Raw genomic sequence first — 23,822 nt, 5'->3', positions numbered from 1 at the left:
TAGCGTAACAGCAGAGGCAACACAAAGCCCGCTTTCAAATCAGAAACAGAAACGTTCACAATGAAATTAAAAACGTTACATCTTTAAAAAAAATCATAAAAAAATCCAAAACATATTACCTTCATACAGACAAACACAGAGCTCATCTTCAAATCTAAAACGCTCTTTTTCACCCTCTCTCTGGTTTCCATAATTAAAACAAGAAACAGTAAATTTACCTTCAAAATACCAACACTGACTGTAGCATAACTCTCCTGTTTGACTATAACAAACATATAACACTTAAATCACCATTGTGCCTCTAAAAGACATTTCTAATAGCGGATTGTGGGTCATTTACAGTATAGTAATAAGGCTAAACTGGTCACAGTTTTATATTCTACTCTACACAAAACAACTGCCATTTTACACTGAAAAAAAAAATCTCAATGGCCAGTGGCTTAATCCCCAAATGGGACGCACATATTCAACATCGTCAGTCACACTTGTCTGTAAATGAAGAGTTTCATCCCAAAACGAGATATCCACCATTTGACAAAAGTGACACCTATTCTTACAAAATGAAATCCAAATGACAACAAATTATAGTCCTTGTGCAGCAGGACAGAAGGTAGCTTGAGTCCTTGATTGACAAAATTATAACGTTTTTACAAATGGGTTCTCTGACAGATATTTTAGAGATATCGTATGATGAACTGTAGGCAATGTTTTTTTTTGTTTTTTTTTTTCTCTTTTTCAAAATGGATATGTGGCATTTTGGAACACAACTCTTCAAATGCAGGTTATATTCTCCCTCAGTGCAAATCAGTCCGTATGACATCACCATTAAATGTGAAGGTTATTTGCTCGACATGCTGAGGTGTTCTGCTGTCAATAGCTCCCCCAATAAGTGACCCCCATTATAAATGTATGATTCCTGACAGATACCCCACTGACAAAATCCATTAGTGAGCTAATGAGAGCTCTATGGCATGAATGTCGCCCCCCCTCCCCCCACCCCATCACCCCCCCCCTTTTAAATGGAAAGCAACATGAAACCATGAAACAACACATTATGACTTGGTTATTGTCAGAAATGACGCCTGTTAAGAGGTGCTTAAAGAGCTGGAGGTAAAATAATGAAAGAAAAGTCGACGGGGAATGTGGGATGCAAATGGCCGTTATTTTAAATTAGCCTATTCATTTCTTTTATTTGACTTCCTTATGTGCTGTGGTCTCTCTCTCTCTCTCTCTCTCTCTCTCTCTTTCATTCTCAATCTCTCTATTTCTCTCTCACAATCTCTCTCTCTCTCTCTCATTCTCAATCTCTCTATTTCTCTCTCACAATCTCTCTCTCTCTCTCTCTCTCTCTCTCTCTCGCTCTCTCAATCTTTCTCTATTTTGGTCTCAGTAAATAACCAGCCTTGGTCCTGAATAGACAGCTTACCCTTGCTTCCATGTTGACAAGTGCTTTTGTGTATGACTATTAATTGGAAATGTAATTAAAAATGCAACTTTGGGCAGAAATAAATACTCGCTCCAATATGTAAACTCTAAAAGGTAACCTGGTGCGTCTAAATATGGGTTCTGCCCCCGAGCCGCAAACATTCAGCTGCATTTCACATCCTTATCTAACTTGGCTTGAATATGGAACATTCTGTATGCAAGGTGAGCTTAGCACACTACACCAAAGAGTGATTATCGGCTCTCTTTGAAGCACTTGACGGCTTAGAGCTCAGCGTAAACAATTATCTCTTCACTTTACTTTGGATTGCCTGTCGCAACAAATGCCTTTACCATCACCTCTACCAGAGTTCTCCTCCAAATTCCTTCTACAACACAACTAACTACGGTACACAGGACAAAGGAACGGGAAATGGCGATACAGTCCGTGATCACATAGGACGCTTTTTTTGAACACACCTGCGTCTTTATTTCAGTTATTTTCAAAGGAGCGGTCGTGGCAGGCGTGCGTCTCTTCCGACTTATGCACCTTGTGTTTTGGACGTGACATCTTCGGTTTCACAAACTGAACAAGCCGCTCAAACTGCTCCACTGTCAGGCGAAAGTAGCCCTTGAAGCGGCCGCTATCTAGGCAGAACTCTTGGATGAGACGATAAAACTCGGCGCTCTCTTCTCCCTCGGACGACGTCACGTACTCGCACCCTCCGTTTCGGGGCCTCCTCACCCTTTCAGGATCTCCTCACCCTTTCCTTGAAGAGCAAGCAGCGCAATCGCTGACTTTCTTCTGTCCATTTTCATTTTCAGCAACGTCATCCCCTTTGTTTCCCCCCCCTTTGCTCTCTCTGCCTGTGTTTGAGCAAGAGAGAAAAAAGCGTCCTATCTGATCATGGCCTTTTCTAGATTCTCACCCCCATTGGACCCTGTTGATCCTCATCGGTCCGATCATAAACTCCAATTTTTCCAGTGACTCCGAGGTGACTATCCCGCGTCAGGATCTCCTGTTTTTGGATATATACATTCAGTATGTGTGGTTATACAGTAGGACCGATGTCTGCGGTTACATGAAATTGTTCCATAGCTACACTGCGGCAGATTGCAGGGGACTTGTCTATGAAGAAGAGCATGATGGTAGGAGTGGAGAATGCTGCAGCGATAGGGACCCAAGCCCCATTGATTCAGATCAAGGGTAACATTGTGTTCCAGGGCTGGAACCTGTCCTCAAGGTGGGGAATTTGAGAGGTAGGGTGGGGAAAAGCCTTGATTGGCTGCTTGGGACTACTCTTGAGTCTCTTCAGGGCTTTGATTGGTCGGCGCGGCCTGTGCATCTGCCACAATCTCCTTAGCGATGACCTCCACGCTCGCTGGTTCTTCCATCTCTGGTTTGGTAGTGCTCTCTCCACCTCCACCCTCTTCTTTCTCTTCCTCTGTCTCTAACCCGTTTTCAACCACCGCTTCAACTTCCACTCCTCCCTCGTTCGCCTCGTCTTTGGTCTCTCGCTCCGTTTCGACAGTCACGACGGCTTCTGCCGCGTCCTCGACCTCTCCGTTTTCTAAAGGCTCTCCGTTCTCTTTCGATCCCTCTTTTTCCTGTGTTGTCTTTTCTTCTCCGCCCGCCTCTGCTGTGCCGTTTTCTGCTCCTTTGTCCTTTGTCTCTGCACCTCCATCTTTCTTTTCGACAGTCTCTATGCCAATTTCAATCCCATCATCAATCTTTTTATCTTCCTCATTCTTTGCCTCCCCTTCTTTATCTGTCTCACTTTCTTTACAGCCTGCCTCTACCTCTGTTGTGTTCGCCCTTTCATCTCTGCTCTTGGCTTCCTCTTTCGCAACCTTCTCCCTGTCATCAAGAATCTTTGGATCTTCCGGATCCTTCTCCATCGCTGTTGTTTTCTTTTTCTTCTTCTTGTTCTTTGCTGCATCTTTGATGCAGTTCTTGTTGGACTTGCTTCGGGTTTTGAAGATCAGTTTCTGAAAAAAAGCAAAGTTTACACGTTTGTGGAATGTGCCGTCACTGTGTCAATACGCTGCTGGGCATGAGGCGGTACACGCAGACTTAATTAAAAATGGATCACAATGGATCTAATATTGCACTTGGATAACAAGCTAATTCAAATGAGTCTCATTGATGCAGAGAAGGAAATTGAGGCCATTTGAAGGGAAGTTATTGATGTCCTCGAGGCCTGCAGTCCGACCAAACAAACAGGCATATATTTCAAGCAATACATCCTAGATTACCTGAACAACACGCTGCAGGGATATACACACTGCAGGGATATAGAGCACTCCGAGATAAACAGCAGAGAAACGGGCAAAGAAAATCTTGTGAACGCTAGCAATTCCCTGCTTGACTTTGAGGCTTAGGGCCTATTAGATTTGTTGTTGTGACGGCAGTTTAAATTCGGGTCACAGAAAGCATCAACATGGATTCATTCCGTTGTGGACAAAGGTGAGACTTAGAGGTTATCACCACTATTTGGGGTCACACAGAAAGCATTACCAACCCTGCTTTTCCAAACAACACATTTGTCCGTTGCTGCAGAATTCCTCATATCTCAAACAGAAAGGGGTTCATTCACATTTGTCCGAAGCTGTGCGTATTTATCTACTTAGAACAAAAACAGCTGTGGAATCGGGGGTGGCAAGGGGTGATGTTGGCCTTGGATATATGGCTAGCAGGTGAGAGAACAGCTATGAGGAGACCCCACATTAGCCAAGAGAAACACTGAGAGGAATGCGAGGTCACGTACCTTGGATTCCCTCCTCTTTCGGCCCAAGATGGGTCTCTGCAGGAAAACGATCTGTTTGGTGGACAGACTTCCATCACTGGAGGATGAGGAAAGAGGCACGGAGAGAAACCGAGAAGGATGGGAAAGATAGAGGGAGGTGGGAGGGGAGGGTGAGAAAGGAAGAGAGAGGAGAAAAGAGAAAATACGCAGAAAAATGAGAAACAAGAATCTGATTTATTTCTTACATCAAACACTTTGATTAAACTTCTTAGGTACTAATTCATTTACAAATGAGAATGAGTGAGAGAAAAAATGAGCTAGACAAGAGATTGTGTTACAGGGAATGACAGGTTTTTCACAATTCATTACAATCTTGTTTTTAAAGCAACTTTTTTTTTCATGCCTGACAAATTGCAGTCGAGATAAAGCCAGACAAATACTCCTTGAGCATTTGAGTTAAAAAGTGCTACGACAGCGAGGGATTCACCCTCCTGTTCACCCTCTTCCATCGAGATAGTCAAATGTTTTCTGTCCGCTGCTCATGCTCCATATACTGTTATCTGCAGTTAAGGTTAAGAAACCCACACATTTGTGCCCCAACCTCTTCACTGCTTTCATCTCTCTGTCATTTCCTCCTACATTCAGGTTGTGCCGAGTTAGAGAAGACACACGCAAGGGTTCAAAAGCCAAGATGCTAACTCTATTCTATACTTTGTCTGAGTGTGTGTGTGTGTGTGTGTGTGTGTGTGCCCTTGTGAGCCGACTTCTGCTGGTTTCTTCAGAACATTAATTTTCTCTCTTCTCCTCAACTTCCCCTAAAATAATCCCCCGTCCCATGCACATGTCACACTCCTGTGTTCTGAGGAGGATAATCTGCACAAGTACTCGAGTTGACAGATTAATCGGGGCAGGAAACGCAGATTCATTTCTGAGTGGGCTTCCTGTCTCTCTCTCGCTCTCTCTCCCTTTCTTTTTCCGCTCGTCTTTGTCACGCTCACCCCTTCTTCTCAGCCGACTGTGCTCTCGCTAACTAGCTGTCCTCTCTGTTTTACCTCTCCGCCTGTATCTCCTTTGTCAGCCTGGTTTTTGACAGTTTTACTATTCGTTTCTTCTTCTTTTTCCCCCTCCTCTTTAGCTCTCACCATTATCTGTCATGGCTTAAAAAGAGATATGTTGTCCTTTGCCGCTATCAGGCACAGGTTCAATTAGACACACACACACACACACGCGCGCGCGCACACACATGCGCGTGATGCATGTCTAGATGCAGTCTGGAGTTAAGCTGCATGCTCCACCTTGCACATGAGGAATGACGGCAAGTTTATGATCGCAGCAGAACCCTAAAAGCCAGCTACAAATCTTCCCTTTCTCAACATCAAATGGGCTTGAGGCTCCTCCAGCACAAGGCTTACTATCTAAACCATCCAAAGCCCACCACACCTTCTTTTTTCCCATTACCGCCTTCCTTCCATCGTTTATCCATAAGCTATTTTCTAGGCTGTCAGAATGCTGGACGGCTTCCTGGCGAATCAAAGCCGAGAACTAACCGGAGTTCCCAGCAAAAAGCCCCAGCCCATTAAGCTAGAAAGGAGTGGATGGCTTAGAAAATTACAGGCCTTTACAGAACCCACTGTTGCCTGTCAGTGTCAGCCTCACTATTATAACTTGAGGCTTTATAGAAGAGCAATAGCCTGTGTCTATTTTTGGACAAATGTACCTGTTGGTGGCTTCATCTGTAGGAAAAAAAACCCTGCACACCGGCGTTGCAAAGTGCCACTTGAATAAAATTGCACAAAACTAATGCTGCATCCAAAAATGTCATTTTTCACTAGTTTGTATCTCAAATAAATTGTTTTTACAAAAACTAAGATGATTAGATACCTGCTTTCATTAATTGGTGTGTGTGAACTTTCTTGTTTTCTTGGTATAAATATGTCCATATGTTCTATAGTTTATGATGGGAGTAAATCCCCGAATACTGAACTGAAAATGTAATTAACGCCTACATTAATTGAATGCCGCATGCAAGAATGCATGTTCTGAGACAACTACATAAATTAATGTTGCGTAGAGAAGCCATTGAGTCCCAGTTAGCATTAATTTGAGATGCCGCTGAGATCACTGACACTTATCCGACCCTTCCAGATGAAGTGCAGGCTGCAAACCCTCAGACTACAAGAAGTGCGCGTTTGCAAATTTGCTATTTAAAAATGGAGGAGTCAACACCACGAAAAACAAGTGTAATGACTAGAGCTAATGCGAAATAGATCATCAACCATTATTTCAGCGCACAAAATGTTTTTGAGGCAGGGAGAGAAATGAGCTCTGTCTTGTACTGTATCTAGGCCGACTCTGATTAATTAGCCATGTTGCTCTGTTGTGTTGTGGCATTTTGAAAGGGAAGAGAGAGGGAGGGAAGGTAGAAAAAAAAAACAAGGGATGAAAATAGAGAGGTAATTAATCAGCTATGCTCTGAAACGGTCACAAACATGACCAGCAGAGGCAGGGGCATAACAAACACTCGGTCAGTGCACTGATGGAAGTACTACATGCACACTTCATTAGCATGACATAACACGTCACTATGTACATTTTAGTGATGCAAAATATTGTACTAGCATTTTACTGGTATAGTATTTAAGGCTAGCATTTACTATAGGAGGGAAAATACATGTAGTGGCTTACTCTAACCAGTTACATTATTTTACTGGTGTTTTACTAGTATAGTGTTTAAGACGAGCATTTACTGTATGAGGGGGCAAGTGAGTGTGGAGATGTACAGTAACATGTCATATTGTACATTTTATGAGTGTAAAACATTTTATTTGTATAGTATTTAAAACTACTATTTACTGTTTAAAATATTTTACTGCATGGTGTTTAACTAGTACAGTGTGCCATTCATTTTTTTGCTAGTATTTTATTAGTATCATTATTTTATTTTATTTTAATAGTATATAGTTGAATATTTTTAAGTATTATTTTAGGTGAACACTTTAAAAGTATTTTTACTTTGATTTTTACTTGAATTTTATAGATTTAAATTTTTTTTAATCTTAGTATATTGTTAGTATAGCATTTTCTAACATGTATTGTTAAATTTTTAAGTGGTTTGACGTGAAGCACTGAAGTGTTACAGAGAACATGGAGCCATATTACTGTGAAAAGGCCACTGACCATTTTGGTGTAAAATATTTTACTATATGTTATCAGCATTTCGACTAATAAATGCAACTAGAGCGCTGGTTCGAAGCGAAGCGCTTAAGTGTGACTGAGAACATGGGAGGCCTTTGACCATAAGCGGATGTACACTCATATAGCAGTCATGAATGATGAGTCAGCACAGGCTTAGCTGAGGAACCGTTACATTTCTGTGAAGAGATTTTCCACCAGCAGACTGAGCTGCTGCTTTTTAACTTTCACAGCGGCTCTCTCGCTTGAAGCTCTGCCTGAATTGGTACAGATTTAGGTCAGTTTCTTCCAGACCAGATTCTCTTAAATCTGTCATATTCCTTTGAACAAAAACTTGTGTATGCCACAAAGCCGATTTTCATTTTAGCACCTCAGTTGTATCTGTAACCATGCCATGTGATCTCTCAAAATGTGCTTTCTCTTTAATGAGAGACTTTGATTCCTTGTTCATCTGATGTGTCTTACTGTGTTTATTTAATGTGTTATATATGTTTTCTATATATTTTGTCTGCCGTGAGTATATCTTGCAATTTATACCTTGCTGCACGTTTCCCATGTAGGACAAAAATCTTGAACTGAACTGAATTGCACTTAAGGAAAGACAGGGAAAGTGAGAATCTGAAACCCATTACATATAGGCTGTTCTGTGCTAAGTGTCTACAATAGATTTGTACTTCCATTTTTCCATATTAGCTTTAATGTAGGCCTGAGTCAGAGAGCTGGAGTACTGGCCGCAATTTGAGGTCCATAGTGGTCCTAGATTGCTTAACGCCCCTTTAATAGTCAAATGAGTGTTATTACCTGTTAGTCTTGATAACAGGCGTAGGCAGCACACAGGTGAGTCTCCAGCCGTACGTGGCCAGAGACTGGAGCAGGGGAACATAGTCTGCCTTCACCTGCAAACCCTGTGGAGAAAGCAAGACACATATTAAAACCTGGCCTGAGCTCAAACTGTAAATCATTCTATACCATATACACTCTGGATATCGAGTATAGATATGCAGGTTTTCACCACACCAGGTGATTTCAATGATTAGTTCGTCTTCGCTGTTTCAAGTTGTGCTAATCAGTGAAATCCCCTGCTATAGTCTTTGGTTGGAATGAAAACCTGCAGACTCCTGGCCCTCCGTGGCCCATCCATGATTTAGACAGTGCTTGAATCACAGTGCTTAAATGTTGAATGTGTACAGAGGGCTTTCGGGTGATGTAACACAACCTCTGGCGACCATAGTGGAGGTCCACAGCTCGAGGGCAGCAGTGGCTGCAAACTGAATGCATAACTCAACTTATAACTTCTCATCGGAATTCAACAGACTTGAATTTCTGTGCTGTTTTTGACTGGAAACAGATTTTTTTCCGCCACTGATATCAGGTTGATTTTGTGTTTAGATAATGTCAGTTTGTTAGCTAACCATCGCTGTCTTGTTGTAAACACATCTGATTTGCACACTATCTAACATAGGCCTATCTAGTAGAAGCTAATGTTTGTGTTTATGTTAATATCAGTTGTTTGCAAAATTAGCCTGCTAGCTATTTGGCAAGCTAACAATGCCAAAAACAACTGTCTGACTGTTTAGGTTGACTGATGTTTCTCAAGCTAAAACTAGTACTAGAGTAGTGAGGGACGCAGTAGTGACACATTAATCTAAATTTGGAAATGAATCTACCTTATCAGACGATTCACTTTTACTTATAACGTGACTGAATTGACCTACATCCACACCACAACAATCTTTTTCAAGGTATCTTTCCTTTTCTGCCTGGTTGTTATTTGCCTATATTTAGCTATTATTTGTGCACAGCAACATCACCACCGGACCTCCATGATGACACCAGCTGCGGGTGATAGATTTGTGATGCAAGTGCAAAGCCTCTACTGTAGAATGATATGTATAGTCTACTGTCTATTGGTCTTACACTGTCCCTTTGGATTGTATGTGAAATCCTATTGCCCTTGTACCATTGTCTATATGCCTCTGCACCAATACGATCAAGACAGATTCCTGTAGCTTTACTGCAGTGTAACAATCCCCTGTCACCTCCACTCAAACACAACCATGACACACACAGACACACACACACACACACACACACACACACACACTCCTAGCAATAATACCCGACAGGTTGTTCTTTATTGTGATTCCAGATACATCGGTGATGCATCTAGCTATGAGATGCAGTCAAGTGCTGTCAGCATCACTAAAGTATGAAATCTCAAAACAAAACAAAACAAAACTCCCTGTCAGATATTATGGCTTTTATATAACATCTGTGTAATGTCTGAAAAGTTGTTTTCCAAGTAGTGTACACAGAGAAGAATAAAAAAACAAGAGAAAACAAATATAAATCAATAACTGGCTCCCTGGTTGCCACATGAGTCAGCATGGCAACCAGTTCCAGTCATGACAGGAATTGCAGCACAGTTGGAACATGTCTGGGACTAACAGGTTGCTTGTGTGAAACAGCTCAGTGTGTAGTAAACATTTTAACACAGGGTGCGCTGTTAACATGCCATCAAATGATCCATAACTGCGCCAATGTCTTTACAACAGATGTTATCAACAATTGTATGATGCTCAAAAAATTAGATTCAGTTTTTTCTTGGGTGGGACACCTGTGTTTAATTCTTCACATACAGACACACACACACACACACACACAAACAGATCCATTAAGGTATACCACACGGACACACGCACAGCACGCATCTCTGCTCACACAGGAAGGGTGTGTGGTTTGCCATGCTCGATATCTCTGCACCTGCCCTGACTGAACAACCACAACACACCAGTCACAACACATGCATTCGCACGTACGCACGCACACACACACACACACACACACACACACACACACACACACACACACACACACACACACAGCTGCCACTTATTTTGAGACCTGAAAGGAAGGGTTTTCCATTCTCGAAAGGATGCCCAAGTTGTGGGCTATGCAAAATAATTCCTTTTATTTCAAAGCGGAAGAGTAAAACAAACGTCTCAGCAGTTTTTACATGAATTCCAGACAGTTACACTTGGCGGTATGCACATGAATGAACGTACACCACAAAACTCCACAGACTCCATACTGCTCAACTGAAAAGAGCCTTGATGAGCCTTGACACATCAGAAAAGAGACTTGACAACACATCACACCTACATAGGCAACATTAGCCTTTACTGTACTGTGGATATATTCCATAATTAAAGCTACACTAGGCAAGATTTTCATGTAAAACAACATCCATTTAATCAGCATAAATCACAAAGTGAGGCTGCAATAGAGAAGAGTGTCCCATCTCCACTAATTGAGACCTTTCAGATTGAAATCTAAACAGAGAGAAAGCTGGACTCACCAACGTTAGATCTTTTCCTCTCTTGTCTCTTTGGTTTCTTTTAATGTAAAGCATCACAGACTGGCCGGGTTGGTAAACATGAGTCTGCTGTGTGCAGTTTACCTCTTGCCACCATTAAGAGCCGCCAATGTGTGAAGTTGCCTTGTGCAGCTTTAATAGTGACAATGTACACTACATCACATACACAACAAGTAATGAACCTCACGCTCAGGTGATATAATGAAAGAACATATTGTCGGCCTATATATCACCCAGTGCAGTCATGCATGTTGAAACACACTCGTAAGGCATATCAAAGCGTATTTTTTTCTTAAAAGATTATTTTCATGACCTGATATGAACAAATTGTACTTACGCATCCTTTTAGTGTGGGTTCCCTGTAGCATAGGAACTGATAGCTACAGTATATGCTGTACAGTATGTTTGTAGGTTACCAGTGTATTCTGTTCTGTCACTGTGAGGAGATCAAATGCACGTTGAAGGGCCTTGAATACTATCTTTTGTGATTGTAATGATATGTTGAATGTATGTATCTTTGTGTCCTGTCTTAATTTTTGTCTTTTTTGTGATGTTGCAAACGGAGCTGCTGTGATGCAAGAAAAATTTCAGACTGGATCTGACAATAAAGTATTATCATTATGTCATTGTCATTATGATTGTGCTTTGTTAGTTGTGGTTGTTCTGCATATTGTATCACTTGTAGTGTTTCAGTGATAAAGGAAGTTACTGACTACCACTAGTACAACTGCTACCACTACAACAACTACTAGAACAACAACTACTACTACTACAACAACTACTACTACTACTACAACAACTGCTGCTGCTACAACAACTACTACAACTACTACTACTGCTACTACAACTGCTGTCACAACAAGAACTACTAGGCTACTACTACTACTGCTGCTACTAGTACTACTGCTGCTGCTACAACAACAACTTACTACTACTAGTGGCGAGCCTTCAGGGCCCTCAAGGTATTCTCTGAAGGCTCTAGAATCCTAAAATGCTAAAATGGAAAAAGAAAAACATTGTGTCCAAGAAATCTGTTTTGTCTATATTATGTGTTGAACCATCTTATATTTGTGAGTGTCTGTGCGTGTCTAGAAATGTTCTTTTTTTGGCAGTTATGTGTGTCGGAAAAATTCATCTAATCAGAATTTGTCTCTGGTGTTGCTGGGTGGAATTTCTACTTCGCCTTCTCCCTTCAGGGCCTTCGGTTTCTCAGTGGAATACCCTGGCTATTAATTTGAATAAGAGCTTAATGTGGGATAGACAATTTGATCAACCAATCAAATTTGGATTTGTAGCCTCTGGGTGTATTCTTTCAGATTTTCCCATGGTTAGGGTTAGGAATCCCCGATTGCGCCGTGCGGTGTCTGTTGGTGAACGCAATCGCTATCTCAGCGCGCGGTTTAGCTAGCGTAGTGAAAATGACAGCAAGTGGAGAAAAGTCTGACATCGTTGCGGATTTATTGTCTTTCTGCAGGTGAACCGTTAGTGAAAAGCTAGAGATATTTAAAAAAGGACGTCCAACACCCGAAAATCTGGATATTCTCCAACCTTTAAAAGGGTTTGTTCTGCATTCTCAAGCTAGCAACTGGGAATAAGAAGGAAACTCCTTTTGGATTTGAAAGCAATGAATCAACTTTATGACCGGGTCATTGAACAATTTATCCAAAAGGAGAGGAGGATGGATTTTGTCTTAAAGTGAACGGCACTGGTTTGTTAAATATATTTTTTTTACTGCTGGTTTTATGACATTGTTGCATCAAACATTTAACTGATTTGTATGCTTATGGACAGACGTGCTCAAATTGGTTGATTGGCTTTGTAATGGCTTTGACTTTTCATGTTTGGTAGTTGTACTTTGGATCGTAAGCAAATGGTATACAATGGTAAAGGCAAAGGTGTGATAGTGTGGCAGATTTTACATGCAACAGTGGTAGAGGTCTGCTACCCGGGTACAACTACTAGGCTACTACCACTGCTACTATAACAACTACTACTTCTACTACTACAATAACAACAATTACTACTTTTGCTTCTTTCACTTGTACAATGGGATATTAGATAGTGGAGAGAGAAAGAGAGAGAAAGAGGCAAAGACAGAGAGACCATTACAGAGAAAGAGAGAGGGATTGATCAGCATGCAGTATGCAGTAAGTCATGAGGCAGACAAAACACTTAAGCCCACTCCACCGCACAATGCCTCATTTTTCTTCTACAGTTTTCTTATTGACCGGGATGACAGAACATCTCATGCCTCAAACAGGCCTTCAGCATTAGCATATCAAGAGCCGGTTGCAACCCGCCGCTATATGAGCTAATCGCTGGGACACAAGACTCTGCTCTAAGTGTTATTTACACAGGCATTACTTTCCGAGTTCCTAGGGGGAGCGATGCATCTACATTTTTTAGGGGTTTATGTTGGAACCACTCCCAGAAACAGGCACTTTTTCAAAGCCTGGCTAGAAAGTAAATTGAGAAATAATTTTGCTGTAATGGCTTTCTGTTCTTCGGAGTAGGTGAGAATTAATCACGGTCCCCAGACTCTGTCTCCTCCCTCTCCTCCTGACTTATTATGCTCGACCACCTTGCTGCATCAGCGCTCTAGCACTAACCTGCATGCTCTAAAACAGAGTAATCATGTTGCCATGTTTGTCTTAGATGTTATCTGCATGACTGCTAAGCAGGACCACATGGAAACATCAAAAGGACAGTGGAGTTGCAGTTTAAGTGATTTAAAGGGGAATTTTCAATAGCAAAATATGTCTTTATCTATCCTTCAGGGAGTATTGTTATCCCAGGCAAAAAGTACAATGTACAAAAGTACAATCAGTACAATGCAATGTCAGTGAAGTTTGGATCTAAAATGTGAACCTGGCAATTTGAAAGCAAACTGAGACCTTATTTGAGTGCCTCCATCTGAATGAGCCAAATAATTCTGAAGTATTGACAGTTGTGTAACAGAAAAGGTAATTTTGACTCACGAAGATCCATCAATATTCTCTGTTTTTGCAAGTATTCACTGCTATGCTGTATGTGTCTTTATTTATCCGGGGAAGGGTTTTGCTGCGCCTTTTAAGCACCTCTTCACACAGTTAAACATATTCATACCTGGGAGCGGCCCGGCACAACCACCTTGCTGAAGGGCATTTCAGCTGTAGTTGTTTAGGAAGGGGAGAGCGTTCCTCATTCACTTTCCACTGCCACAATTTTCTCAGCTGGTGATGGCTTTCCAAACAGCAACCTTCTAGTCAAAAGCCCACTTCTAACCTTTAAGCTTTTTGCTGCTCCACCGCCACACTATCGTTTTTTTTAGAAAAGGTAATTTTGGGGCTGTATTATCAAAAGCGTGGGAGGGCAGACCTAAGACAAACGAGCTGAGGTCAGCTTGAAGTTCAAAGTGCACTCTGAGTCACTCGAACAAAAACACAGCTCTATTGTTTTTCTTAAAACCCCCTCCACCAACTTTGGAGGGTAGACATAACAAAACTGTGCTTACGTTTTTCACCGGCTCTGAATATAGCTTTATATTTACAGACTACTGGGGTCAGCAGGTTTACAGAAACAGTCCAGTAATGATAATGCAAATGCCTTTAAAAAGGGCATTCAAATTCTAAGAATATTCCTGGTATGTATGTTGTCACAGCAACACAAATGTCAAAGTATTCACTCCAGCAGCTGTGTTTTAAAGCAGTAAATGTACAACTTGGCCGACTGGGAACTGATAATTTCCCCACTGACACGTCTGATCAATTCTGTGTTTAGATAATGTCAGCTTGCTAATGTATCTAGTAGAGGCAAACATTAGCATTAGTATGGGCTGGTGGTTGCATGTTATAACATTGATTGCTTCGCTAAATTAGCCTGTTAGCTAGTTAGCCAACACCGCCAAAAATCAGCTGTTTGTTTTAGGTTAACTGAGACGAGTGTTTTGGAGTAGAGGGACAAGAAGACAAGGTAGTTTCTTGTGTCACAAAAACCTAAATTTGGAAGCCAATCCACCTCATCAGACTATTCACTGTTAATGAATTGACCTATACACCCACAACACAATCACCCTTTTGTTATATATTTGGGTACAGCCAGTTGTCCAGTGGACCTCCATGATGGTATCAGACATGTTTGCGACGATATTTGTGACGCAAGTGCAAAGCCTCTATACCGCTAAGCTCATATTCTGCAAGTTACGACCGGTCGCAGGTTGTTGAACTGAAATTACACCCTATAAACAGCTTCCAGAACCAAAACCTCTCAGAAGTCACCCATCCGCCAAGCTATCAGCATCATCGTCACGTCGGCTGACAGAGCGCGCTCCATCTCTCACTTGCAGGGACGGTGCAAATTACCCTGCCTCTATCTAGGTCACCTCCTCTCTCACCTCAGTCACAGAGGATAGAGATATCATGGCCGAGGGATACGCTGTAACGATCACTTTTCTGGCACCCTTGCTGTACAAGATGCATACACACAGACTCGAGCACACACACACACACAGACAGACATACGTCCAGGCGTTGCAATTGCATACACTACAGATTATACACTAGTCATGACAATAGAAATAATACAAATCTACATGCTGTGCTGATTGAAACTTTGCACAAAGCGATTCTACTGAACTCAGAAGAAGACATTCTGCAGCAGTTAGGCGGCTTTTGTGTGAACCTGATTTCAAGCAGAAGATAAAGATGAGTGACTGAGCACACACATACACAAACACACACACACACACACACACACACACACACATTCCATGTCTGAGGTGTCCTCTCGGTGTCTTAAAGTTACTTCTTCAAAGATTCCTCGCTGCCACGCTGATGCTGTGATGTGGGGCTCTAATCTCATTTTAGACATAATTTGGTTTCTGGAGACTGTGAAGTGCTGTTCTTCAAAGCCAGGGATGCTAGTGAATTCGGGGGAATGAGTGACAACAATGTCGGCGCTGTTAAGCTCCTTTCACTCGCTAGGGCTTTGGACTGCACTTCTTTAAATTGCAGTTCCACTGATATGAACTTTCAGGGTGTCATTCTGCAGGAGTAGACGTTTTCTCAAAACTTCCACCTCCAATTTTTCTGGTTGTCTTTCAGGTTACGAGTTCTCAGGATCAAGGAGTAAGCAGTCGCGTGACATCATCAAACTGCATAGCCTGAGGTGGTTGAAAGAAAATTTTACCTACTGACAGTCATGTTTCCGTAACTGTAGATAAGAACATAGAATTAAGGAGCGATGTCAAAACCTGTGTGCTCAAAAAGGGTTAGCTCAAAACCGATAGCACACCATCAGGTTCAGGGGCAAAGCCTACATAAATCCTGACTAAACAAAGCATAAGCAGCTCCTTATTGACTCTGCCTCAAGATCCTTCAGTTTAAATTCTCGAGAGAGAGTGAGAGCAGCTCTTTCAGCTTTAAACCATTTTACATTGAGTTGATATTCAAAACTCAGAAAGATCAAAGATCACAAAAACATGTTCCAGCCTTGCTGATAATAGCCATAAAAAAGGCTTTTCTTGTGGTAACCAGGGCGCTCGTTCTCAATCTTTCTTTTCTCCTTCTTAATTATGTCTAATGCTTTGACGCAAATGTTCACACTGTAGAAATGCAGTGGTAACCATTATATAAAAGTCATAACACCCTTGAGGTTGGTCTCTTCTGTGATTTTAGGTACTGCAGTGCCGCCGAGCCGCATCTCGTAGTCTTAATCACAGTAAAAAATGCCCAGTCGGGTATTATTGCTATAGTAAAGAATCTTTTGAGGGTGATCCTTTGGAGAACCATGGCCAAATAACACAGAATATGTTATGGTGCTGTAAAGAACATTTTGAGAACGTATGAAAGAGCCGCTGAGAAACCATCTTACTGCAGTAATGGGATATCAGTTCATCTTTTAATAAAACACACAAACATCAATGTTTTTGTGCCTCTTGTGCTCACTCCCTGTTTTATCTGGATACAGAAACACTGCCGGAAACACAACAACTTCCTGCTAATGTACTTTGCCTCTCTTGATAAATAAATACTCACAGGGCTCCAGCAGCAGCAGCAGCAGCATGCAGCTCTTGGCAAGTAAATGTATTAAAGACCGATGCTAGTCTGAAGGTCTGAAGGATAACAAGTTGTTGTTGCTCCTGTGAAGCTCAGTGGAAAGAGAGAGGGCTTTCAGTACATTAGGTCCAAGGCAGCTCCTGCATTGATTTTCCCGTAGGATACAAGAGATGAGAGCGAGGTCCTAATTGGAGTTTCATAGCGGAGACCGTGATGAGTTATTCATTTTGAGCACTCCACCGCCGCCCATATGGGTCCTATTCAGGTCATTTTGCTCATTTGCTGCAGGAGAAAAAGCCAGCTATTTGTAGGCAACCGCTGCATCTTTAAATGTATTTAGGGCATCGGTCCAAAATCTGCATTGTGTTACTTCCTGAATTAAATGGTCCAAAAAATGTAAACTTAAGTGCACATTTAGCAAACAGGAGGGGCACGGTTTGAGAGAGAGTTGCTGTTTTGTATTAAATTGTATTACAGCTATGTTAATTAACGTTGAGGTACTGTAGTGCGCTGTCATGTCAAATGAGTGTCATCTCGCTGAATGGACCGCGAGAGAGCCTGAAACAATCCAAGGCCTTGAGAAATGTTTGAATGAGCTGCTTAACATTGATGGTGTTGCTATACAGCATATTCATGGAGACTATATGCAGCAGTCCACATGCTGAGTATACTGTGTTATGTTTTTAATCTGTTTTCATTCCTCTTGCCTGTCATTTTATGCATTTTTGTTGTTTTCATCCCCTTTTCCCACCATGCTGTTTTCTGCTGTCATTTAGACTCTGTTATCCACATCTCTTGTATCTCTGCCTGTCAACTTGACTTTTCTGTTTGTTTGTGTTTTTGTTTAATCTCTCTCTTTGGTTTGTTTGGAGGTTTCTGACCCTTGGGATTTTATCTCACATGCGCAAGTTTATATTTTTTATCTTCTTTTTTGTGGTCTTATCATTTTATTTAATCACTGTTTTTTTATCACTTCACTTCCGTGTTTTATCACAGCACAAATAAACTAAATGAAACTATATACTATATACTTTAGTACAGTGATTCTCAACCTTTTTCATATCAAGGACCCCTAATTTAGTCCACATTAGGGCCACGGACCCCCATTTGATGAGATTTTGTCTCTCAGACCCAAATCTGAGAACATGTTTATTGTCAGATATGATTTTGTCCAGAATCCCACGACTATCTGTATTATAGGCAGAGAGATAACAGTGAAACTATGATCAAAACAGTCATTCTTCTACATTCTCTAATTGTGTTAACTTCTTGTAAATGAAATAATGCTGAAATGTAACAATTCATCATTTTTCTGGGGACCCCCTGGAACCCTCTCAAGGACCCCTGGTGGTCCCCGGACCCCCACGTTGACAACCACTGCTTTAGTGTATAGGGAAGTATATCTGCAGTGTGTCAATACTTTGTAATCTGATGTGCTGACATTTGTGTCAGATGAAATGATCACCAGCCTCCTGTTGCAACACCTGTAGATTTAGAAGCGATGCCCTTTTCTCATGCAAATACTATCACTGGTTGTAAGTCAATTAAAAAGTTAACAATTACAACAGTCTCCCTTTTGTGTGATACTGACACTGTCCCCGAAAACATCCACTCTTCCCACTTGAACACAATGCAGCTGATTGCATGCCCTCAGTGAAACAGCTTGTTTTGCTGTTCTGTGAGCTTCATAAATCCAACCACCTGTCAGACTTTTGGCTAAATGAGAGTGTTAAGCACTGGGGAGAAAAGAAGAAGAAGAAAAAAAAAACCCAAAACACCCTTCGCAATCAATATTCAGCATTATTTTTCATTGTAATTATCCCCGGCACTGAAACGACAATGAGCCGCGAAGATACTTTGCATATCAATTTTTAGACGGTTATCACAATGAATGGGGATGATGTGAGGCCCTGATCGCACTTTGTGAGAGAGTGTGTTGTCAGTTTAATGTTGGCATGGCGCGGATCAGCCGAGTGAAACAGTTTTAGATGAAGTCCCGGAGTTGATTGGATCTCCTGGTGTTGGATCACTGTTGACATTTCTAAAGGAGCCTTCAAATCCATTAAGTTGTAACCGTATTACCATTCATCTCAGAGGGGGAAAGGGTATATTGCTGAAGCCAGGGGATTGCAGGATTCTTTTTATTGGCACATGTGGTCATCAGCTCTGGGCCGGACAATCAGAGAGCCACATTTGGGGGACAAAAGTCTCCTTTCACACTTGGACAGCCCCGGGCCTCCAAAGTCTAAATTCGATTACCGAGATAGCATCGGCAAACACATACAGACACACACACAAACTCCCCCGCACGCACACACTTACACACTCATACACATGCGCATACAGACACGCGCACGCACATGTATGCACGGACACTCGTACGCGGACACATGCACACACACTCACACAAATACACATACACATGCATGACAATAAAAAATGGCCGCAAACCCTTCAGCACTAGGCAGAAATCAATTTCCAACTTGGAACTTGTGCTGAGTGGAGACGCTAATCGGCGGGCAGATAAGGGCTTGTTTGCTCCAGATAAGACAAGCCACCGCGACACATGTCCCATAAATTGAGATTTGCCAGATTTGCCTTCGGGGTTGCGGGGGAAAGGTTGGCGAAATTGGGTGGAGGGGGTGGGGGTGGGGGGGGTGGAGGGGGTGGAGGGGGTGGAGGGGCACACGTCCAAGTGACAAGCGCTTTCAGTGTAAGAGGACCAGACTCTGAAAAAGGATGCGTCCATTTCAACACATACCTGGGTCTGTTTTGGCCTCATATTTGTGTTAATTCTCACAACACAAGTTCTCAACTTTTGTGTTCTGATATGCACACAGAAAAATAAAGGTGTGAACTGGAACTGAAAATGTCTCTTTGGAGTGATGCCATAGAACTTCCAGATATTAAAAGGTTCTTAATTCTTAGTTATTGGATGGTGGATGATGGCATAAATATAAAAAAATAACCAAACCCCTCCATAGTATATATTGTGCAATTGTGCAAGGTGAAAGAGAGAGGGAGAGAGAGCAAGATAGAAAGAGAGAGAGAGAGGAGGGAGTGAGCAAGAGCAAGAACCTCGGTCTTTAAAGAACCATTTCTATTGCACCACTCCAAAGAACCATTTTCACTTTCAGTTCACCCCTTTATTTTTCTGTGTCTGTGCCTAAATATTGTTGTTATCAATAAACATTATGTAAAGTAACCCAAGCATGTGTGGTTCCAAACTAGACACATGTATCTGCTGAAAAAAAGACACAGCCTTTTAGATGAGCGCACAAACTTGCTCATCCTTCCCTCTCCACTGGAGCAAAAACCATGTGAAACCAGGATGAAAATGAAAATCCGTGCACTCACGTCGATGACGGTCCACTGCTCCACCACGATGGCGTCGTACGTCGGGGTGGCCGCGCTCGGCTCGCCTTCGGTCGCCTCCTGGAAGATGAAGACGCTTTCCACCGACTTAGGCAGCAAATCTGCAGAGAAAGAGAAATCCAGCCATGAAAAGAGTATTTACAGGATGGAGCGTGTCTGTCTTGTCTCTCTCGCCCCTTCAGGCCCTGCAGGCCCGAGGAAACAGAATGATATAACTCAGCCAACCAGCACCGCACACACACACACACACACACACACACACACACACACACACACACAAAACCCTTTATTACACAGCCAGTGGTGTGGGTCATTTGTATGAGCAATGCACACTTATACATTATGCAAAAAGACAGTGTAAAAGAAGGGAGCAGGTATTCCCCTTCTGGGATGTGAAAAAAAGAAGAAGAGAGATTATACTCTACATCAGTGTTTTTCCATCCTGGTTCTCGAGACCCGGAGCCCTGCTGGTTTTCATTCTAGCCATCTAATCAGAGACTGATTTACAGCTGGGGTGCAAGGTGAATGCAATTAACTAGCTGGTAGGACAGAAAACCAGCAGGATTGTATTCCGAGGACCAGGACTGAAATCACTGCGCTAGATAGATGGACACATTTCGGCGATGGGAAAATGTAGGTGCAGATTTAAAGCCAGTCTATAAGGCATTAAAGCACAAATCCTTTCGCTAAGCCTGCGTAATTCACCCGAAAAAGACTTGAATTAAGTGAGGCACATAAAGACATTGACGCTGATGCTATAGGCCACTAGTGAGATTGTGTGAGGCTGACCAGATTTTTTAAGCCTCTCCTCCATCGCAGGCTAACACACACAGGATTGGCATCCGAGACAGGCAGACCGCTCCGGCCCCCACGAGCCACGCTCCCACTCCACCCCGTGTCTCTTGTCATTCGTTTGACGCACATGCACGTTACATGCAGGCACACACACACACACACACACACACACACTCACACACACAGGCACACAATACACGCCCCGTAGTCCAGTCTTCCCGGCCGGCCTGAGTGCTTTCTCATTACTCCCACACCATTTACACACTAATACAGTTTGCCGGGGCCCAAGCACCAATACGAGACACTCCACATTTCATTACTGGGCCCTAATAATAGGGGAACGAGAGGCGGCTGGAGAGCCGGCGGAGAGAGAGAGAGGGAGAGAGGGAGAGAGAGGAAGAGAGAGAGAGAGAGAGGAGGGAGTGATCAAGAGCAAGAGCGACTGAGAAAGATAGAGGGTGAGAGACAGAGAAAGAGAGAGAGAGAGAGAGAGACAGAGACAGAAAGAGAGAGAAAGAGAGACAGAGAGAGAGAGAGAGAGAGAAAGAAACAGCAAGACAGAGAGAGAGACAGAAAGACAGAGAGACACAGAGAGAGAGAGAGAGAAAGACAGAGAGAGAGACAGACAGAAAGACAGAGAGAGAGAGACAGAGAGAGACAGAAAGACAGAGAGACACAGAGAGAGAGAGAGAAAGACAGAGAGAGAGACAGACAGAAAGACAGAGAGAGAGACAGACAGAGAGACAGAGAGACAGAAAGACAGAGAGACAGAGAAAGAGACAGAAAGACAAAGAGACAGAGAAAGAGACAGAAAGACAGAGAGGGTCAGAAAGATAGATAGATAGATAGAGAGAGAGAGAGAAAGAGGGACGACAGGCTCCTTTATTTCCCCCCCTCCTGAAAAACCCATTTAGGACCCGAGCGCGCTCAATTGAAGACATCAGACATCTCCTGGCTCTTTCAAATACAGACACTGTCGTTGTTCACCCCACCCCACCCCATCCCATCCCCCCCCGCTTGCCCCCCTTTTACCTCGTCCTCCGCTCAGCCTTCCCCCCATCACCCCCCCTCCTCCCCCCACCTCACCCCCCATCCCACGCTCCTCCACCTCATTCGTCAGCCGTCCCTCCTCGCCGTATAATTGGAAACGAGCCCCTCTCGGAGACGTGAGGCGCCGAGGCCCACCGGCGGTTCCCGGGGATCACTCAGGTGAGATCGACACAGGGTTTCTGTCTCTTTGCCTTACAGGGAACAGCCTGTATCTGGCTATAATGCACACAGACACTGAGCAGAGGGGAGAGAGACAGACAGAAAGAGGGAGAGAGAGGGAGAGAGAGAGAGAGAGAGGAGGAGGAGGTTGCTGGGAGCACTCAGCCCGCCAGGGGAATGCACCGGTTGCGCGCGCGAATAAACATTATCTTGCGCCTATTGACTGAGAGCCGAGCGGAGCAGCCAGCGGGCCGACTGAGAATAAGTTGTTTACACTTGCAAAACCCACAGTGCGCCCTCAGTGAAATTGTTCTCCTCCCCCCGTGTCTCACGCACTCAAGGTCGCGGGGCGAGGCATGCAAATGCGGTTGCACCAAAAAACAGGGAGTGACAGCGCGGAGGGACCGAAAGACACAGAAGCTAATGGAGGGAGAGTCAGGCAGCGGGAGTGGCAGGGTGACAGAGAGTGACACCGAGTGACACGCAGCGGCCGAAATCAGCACCCAGAATGACAGAGAAGGGGATCAAGAGGAGACACCCGGCGGAAGTCGGCAGCGCTGACACAGAGACTCTGACTGAGGCTCGGAGACGGTGACATGTTGAGTTTGTAGGGGTGTTCGGCGTGTGGGTGTGAGCCCTCGGCTGCACGCGTCAACTGTCTGTTTGTAAGCTGTTTGGTCCCGATATCTTGGACATGTTCGCAAACTTGTTCTTAACATACAGCGTTTTGATGGAGCCAACAGCAGAAAAAGTTCACATCAGGCAGTAGTTCCAATGCAGCTGCCCACATTGAGTCACCAAATGCAGTAAAGATGTTCTGGCTTCAAAAATCGGTTGCAATTTCAGCTCAATTTTTACAGATTTAACCCGCCTCCAAACTGTGGCTACTGGTAGAAAACTGAACTTGTGCTTCCTGTATTCCTGTATTTCCTCAGCTTTTAATTAAGCAATTAATAACCCTGTAGGCTAGCTACTGTTAGGTCAAGTGGTTAGAAGGATAATTTGCAGGTACAGACTTTTTCCGGGAAAGATTATTGTATCATTCGACGATTGAAAGTCAAAAAAAAAATTAAATAATGCAATTACATGAAAAAATTGTAAATTATTACATGACATTAGAATTTAGTGGTTCAAATAAAGCTTTTACATTGTGTTCCTCTGTGTGTGTGTATGTGTGTGTTTGCACAGACCAGTGTATATGTCTGTGCGTGCGTGTGTGTTCAAAGTCCAGCTGACCGCTGCCAAGCCATAAGGTGACCCTGCCCCAAGTCATGTCTGCTGACATGATTTAAACATGCGTGCATTGCGCTGCCTCAGAGAGCTGGAGACAGGCCTCTGACAGCTTATCTATATTTCAAACGGGACAGTCGGAAATCCAGAGAGAGAGAGAGAGAGAGGAAGAGAGGAGGGTATCTAATGTGGATTGGATGCAGCTCTTCCCCTTGGAGCCAAAGGTTTGGCAGCTGGAGGCCTGGTACCTGTGGGTTACTGGGCAGACTTCAGCTTGTAGCGTAGGAACACACAATAGCAGAACTGAGAGCTAGATGACTGAACATTAAGGGTGTTTTCAGTTAGTTATTTTTTTTGCATTCACACTTTGGCTTGGTTACTTTTCACACTGCAAAATTTCGAGCTAACCATAATTTAGCAACAAAAGCTATGTGGGAGCAG

The 23,822-nt window shown here is 43.1% G+C and overlaps 1 protein-coding gene across 1 annotated transcript in view; it reads right to left on the bottom strand.

Moving 5' to 3' along the window:
• Window positions 1-1,015: 1,015 nt before the first annotated feature.
• Window positions 1,016-23,822, bottom strand: part of rftn1b (raftlin, lipid raft linker 1b) — an 82,638-nt gene continuing 59,831 nt past the window's right edge. The window contains exons 7-10 of the mRNA XM_078287259.1: window positions 20,130-20,248; window positions 8,163-8,266; window positions 4,191-4,266; window positions 1,016-3,411 (exon numbers count right to left, since the gene is read on the bottom strand). Coding sequence (XP_078143385.1) covers window positions 2,719-3,411; window positions 4,191-4,266; window positions 8,163-8,266; window positions 20,130-20,248 — 992 coding nt within the window. The 3' untranslated portion in view covers window positions 1,016-2,718. The remainder of the gene's footprint in view (window positions 3,412-4,190; window positions 4,267-8,162; window positions 8,267-20,129; window positions 20,249-23,822) is intronic.

This window comes from Centroberyx gerrardi, chromosome 12 (genome assembly GCF_048128805.1).
Source record: "Centroberyx gerrardi isolate f3 chromosome 12, fCenGer3.hap1.cur.20231027, whole genome shotgun sequence".
NCBI classification, from domain to species: domain Eukaryota; kingdom Metazoa; phylum Chordata; class Actinopteri; order Beryciformes; family Berycidae; genus Centroberyx; species Centroberyx gerrardi.
This window is presented reverse-complemented; position numbering and strand designations above follow the sequence as displayed.